Genomic DNA, 4,441 nt, shown 5'->3' with positions numbered 1-4,441 from the left:
TTGTACTTAAACTCCCAGCTGATTTTATTTTGAAAAAAGTTGTAGATAATTCACGCACAGAAGAGGAGCAAAAACAGACAAGTAAAAAGAAATAGAAAAAGAAGCATCTGCCGCCCTCTAGTGGACAACTGGGCACATTACTGCTACATCATTACTGGCACATCTGCTACAAACTGGAGAAAATTGTGTAAATAAAATAAAATACATTTGATAATTGCAATAATTGTCATCAAAAAAAAAAACTGAGACTCTAACTTGGTGAAAAAATTGCTTTAATGAGTAATGGTTCATGAAATCAAAATATTTCATCACAAAGATGGAATGTCAAAGAAAAGATGAAAAATGTAAAGAGATTTGGAAGGCACCTCAACAAATCTGATGACTATGGTTTGCCTGTCAAAGGTAACAATGAAACATCTTGATGTTTAACATGTTCTTATGTCAACAAATTTGTTAAGTCTTTAGACAGCTTGTAAATGCAAGCAGTACAGACTGATCATCTGTAATTTCGGAATTTGTTAGAACCATAAATGCAGCACAATATGACGTGCAGCAGCCATTTGGGACCAACTCTGGAGGTTTGGAGGCAAAAAGTGGAAAAAAAAAAGGGACCAACAAAAGATTTGAATCCAGAAGAAGTTGCAGATTTATTTGATCTCAATGCTCGTGATGCGAGCTTCGTCTTCAAAGCTGAGGGCTGAGTATTTCTCTGCACCCATGCGGTTGGGGAAGAAGATCGTGGATCCATCTGATAAGGTCACCACAAACTCAGTAGATCGGAATTCAATCCTGATCTAAGAAGAAGGGCGAGGCAGAAAAAGACAAACAAAAATTAAAACAATGTGTTTACATGTCATTTAGTCCAGTGGTCCCCAACCCCTGGGCCGTGCACCAGTACCGGTCCTTGGGTCATTTGGTACCGGGCCGCACAGAAAGAATAAATAACTTTGATTACTTCTATTTATTGTTATCTGAATCTGAAAGATTTTTAATTGTGAAAAATTGCCAGATTCCCTGTTACATCCGTCTATGTCACTCTTGACGCAGGCTAAGGGGCTCCTTTCGGTCACGTGATAGGATACCGCTAAAATAAATCCCAGGATCTAGCAAAATGAGTAAAAAACAAACATCTTTGGAAAGTTTCTTTGCCAAGAGGAAAAGGCCATGAGACAGAAGAGGAGCCTTCGAACTCCAAAGAAAAAAGCCACATTTGATAGACAGTGCTTCTTTTTTGCACCATGAGTGTGGGAAAGGGAGAGGATGATAACACCTGTGTGATGTTCAATGTCATGGGTGTCAAACTAATGTTCCATGTACGTTTTGTCATATCTCTGTTCCCCCTTTGTCGTAGCATTGCTACAATAATTGTCTGCCACATCCTAAAGACTGATCCGTGAAACCTTTGTCTGACGTCATACTGCTCTGTGGTGTTAGAAAGATAGGGGACCACTGTTTTAGACCCATGTTTACAAAGGATCAGGATGCAGTGGCTCCCACCTTGAACTCCTGCCCTTGTTGGAAAGGAAAGCCTCCATCTCTGACTTCCTCACCCCAGCAGCCTCCTTCATACGAGTTGCAGACAACTGTGTTTTCATCTCCGTGGGCGTTGAAGCGAGGGTTGAGATGAAAGGCGATGTCCTGCTCGTTGGGGCCGATATTTAAAGCAAAACTACAAAGTGAGAAGAAGCACAAACCTTTAGAAAAAAAAGACGTGAATAAAATGATTTGTCTAAATTATTGTCTAAACAACTTAAGACTATGATTTATTCAAGTCCCACTCCAATCATAGTGATCTATTGTAAAAGCGTTCCCAGTGTCATGTAATTATTATGATTATTTTTAAGCAAATTATTATGTCTGCTCCTGAATCACCATGATTTGAATAAAGCAATATTGTAATAAGAAATGCTATTCAAAGCTTAATTTTCTTTATATTCTTTATATACATTTTGAGAAAAAAGCCACAATTACATGTCAAAAACAGGTTTTTCATTGGAGTTGGTCTTTCAAGGACAAGGTAAGAAATGGATGCAGACTTTCAGACACACTCTTGTCTGACATTATTACTTACTTGGTTGCGTCGGGTTTAGCTACTCCAACGACAGTCAGAGTTTGTCCAACTTTGAAGGACATATTTTTAACGATCATCCCCTGGGCAGAAAAAAAGAAATTATATCACAACGCTGCAGCTTCAGTCAGAAAATCCTCCTCCCTGCAACTTATAGACCTTCAGTTTCAGCAAAATAAGAGTTTCAATCAAACTCCTATTGACCAGCTCTCTTACTGCTCTTACATGATTGTCATGATTGTGTCATCCTAAAAACCCTAAATATTCACCTTATCAATCGTTACTGTACCATACATCTTCAGATCCCAATTCGGGGTTGCTGAACCCAGCATCTGTTGGGCTAAAGCGGAGTACACCGGAAACAGGTCTCCAGGATGGTCACAAACTCACACATCCACTCACAAATCTACGAAACATGTTTTTTGGCCCAGTTACTACAGAGGAATTCTGGTTTAAAATGACACTTGAATATTCAGCTAAATGGAACAAACTGTGAATCTGAAGAAGGTTACATTAGATAACAAACTATAGAGTTTTTTTAATAAAAAAGGTTGATCAGCAACAGATATGATACAATTTTCCTCCTCACTCTCGTATTTTACTGCCTGTGTTGTTGATGGTCACTGCAGTCCATTCATCCAGACCTTATAATTTCTCATTTTCACTTGTTTAACAATAAAAACATGAATAATTTGCGCAGACATTTAAGTAAAGCTATTCAACTCATATTTACTGGAAAATGTCAGAATTCCCCAAATTTTTAAATGTCAATCAGCTTCTTGTCCTAAAAAGACAAGGAAGTATATCTTGTGACTTTCACAGAGTGCAGCTGTTGGAGGAGTTAGGGACAGAAACATGCCAGGAATTCTTTTTTGGGGGGGGGGATAACTTTATAAAAAATCATATCTCGTGGTAATAATTATCTGAATGCAAGAAAAAAAAACCTTTTACTGCAGATCAAGACATGGATTCTGTCTAAAACATGAAATAGTGTTGAAATTTAAAGGCAGAATGACCATGAGAAGGAAGACCCTGCAAAATAAAACCAATTTGGGAGGAGCATGATCAAAAAAATCAAAGTAAAAGAAAATTACTAACTTGTGTGCGCCAGTTAGGTTTTTATTTGACCTTTTTTTACTTCAAATTTTTTTTTTCTTAATTGTCTCTTTAGGGGCTCCGTACCGAGGCTTGAACTGTGTGAGGTCACAAGGCCTCAGTGGTTGTTTTCTGTGACTTTAAAAGAAGAAGAAAAGCATCAAAATGATTCCTTTGTTGGTCCCATTAATAGACGGTAATAACGTGATTTTAAAAAATCTGAACCCGTGTTGTTACCCAGGCAACCACATATAAAATAATGTTAAAAGTTAGCCTGAAAGCAAACATCAGTTTTTCCTACATTACTTTTTTTAATGCTGCAGAAAGAAGCTTAGAAGTCACATGAGGCCTTTCCTTTGTTAAGATCTGCTTTCTTGGAGATTCCAGAAACATCCTTAGAAAACTAGAACGGAAAGATTTGTTTGGCAAGAAACGCACATTTGACGGTGAGGGTATATATCTTAATGCGTGGAGATACTAATACTTTGACCATATAAGGAAATCAAACAAATCCTCCAAACTCACATCAACTTTAAATACTGTTAAATTCAATAATCTGCATTGTTACTATTTCATCTTTACTTACATTATCAGAAAAGAAAGAAAGAAAAAAAAACTTCCTATAGCAGCTGTCTGTTCTATATTTAAAGCCTGCAGTGAAGCTGACCTTGTCAATAATCAAGTGTAGACAGTAAAATGTAACTTAAGTACTAACAGTAATACTTACTTTCATCATCTTTGCAGATTTATTCCTTCTTGTGCTGCTGAGTAGTGGGAGTGTTGTCTTTCTGACTGCAGTCTATCAGATGATTCTGCAGAAGGGGAGGGTCATCCACTCTGAGTGACAGGCCCCTCAGCCAATGAAAGACCATCAGTGAGTAACGATGGCGCTGAAAGTTCAGCCAAAATGGTCAGAAGGCCTTTAATGAAACTTTGCAGGTTTCAAATCAACGTTTTTCTGCATGAAAGGGCTGAGTCAGCCTAGAGAAAGATCACCGTCCACAGCGGCTAACCAAAATAGATATTTGTTGCCAAGGAGACGGCTAAATATTTAGCACAGGGAGCAGCCCTGGTGTCCAGTTACTATACAGTAATATAGTAGTGATGTCAGAAGTATGAAAAGACATAGCTGCAGTGAGTGGAAATAAAATCAGTTTGTAAAAACGTTTGAACCTCAAGAGAGAGATTTTGAGATTTTGCACAATTTGAGTCATAAATGTTACACACTATAAAATACAGATTTTAAAAAATGCTTATTTCTTTCACCTAAAATATCTG

At 37.6% G+C, this 4,441-nt stretch overlaps 1 protein-coding gene across 2 annotated transcripts; it reads right to left on the bottom strand.

The window, feature by feature from the left end:
• Positions 1 to 255: 255 nt before the first annotated feature.
• Positions 256 to 4,173, bottom strand: LOC101172736 (beta-galactoside-binding lectin). 2 transcript variants are annotated; one of them, XM_004071500.5, is made up of 4 exons: positions 3,891 to 4,173; positions 2,072 to 2,151; positions 1,498 to 1,669; positions 256 to 794 (listed from the first exon to the last, which is right to left on the bottom strand). In XM_004071500.5, exons 1-4 carry the CDS (start codon positions 3,897 to 3,899, stop codon positions 648 to 650), a joined length of 408 nt encoding a protein of 135 aa, XP_004071548.1. In that variant the 5' UTR covers positions 3,900 to 4,173; the 3' UTR covers positions 256 to 647. The 2 variants fall into 2 exon arrangements, with proteins under 2 accessions (XP_004071548.1, XP_078806978.1); XM_078950852.1 differs by lacking the exon at positions 3,891 to 4,173 and adding an exon at positions 2,338 to 2,451.
• Positions 4,174 to 4,441: the final 268 nt, after the last annotated feature.

This window comes from Oryzias latipes, chromosome 8 (assembly GCF_053564925.1).
Source record: "Oryzias latipes strain Hd-rR chromosome 8, Olatipes_Hd-rR_3.1".
NCBI classification, from domain to species: Eukaryota; Metazoa; Chordata; class Actinopteri; order Beloniformes; family Adrianichthyidae; genus Oryzias; species Oryzias latipes.
The sequence above is the reverse complement of the archived record's forward strand: the minus strand, read 5'-3'. Positions and strand labels throughout refer to the sequence as shown.

Excerpts from the sequence above, each read along its gene's own strand:
- LOC101172736 (XM_078950852.1), bottom strand. The coding sequence starts at position 2,400 with ATGCTGGGTTCAGCAACCCCGAATTGGGATCTGAAGATGTATGGTACA. Across the intron at positions 2,152-2,337 it reads GTACAGTAACGATTGATAAG|GGGATGATCGTTAAAAATAT; the intron begins GTGAATATTTAG and ends TTTTCTGCCCAG. Across the intron at positions 1,670-2,071 it reads GCTAAACCCGACGCAACCAA|TTTTGCTTTAAATATCGGCC; the intron begins GTAAGTAATAAT and ends CTCACTTTGTAG.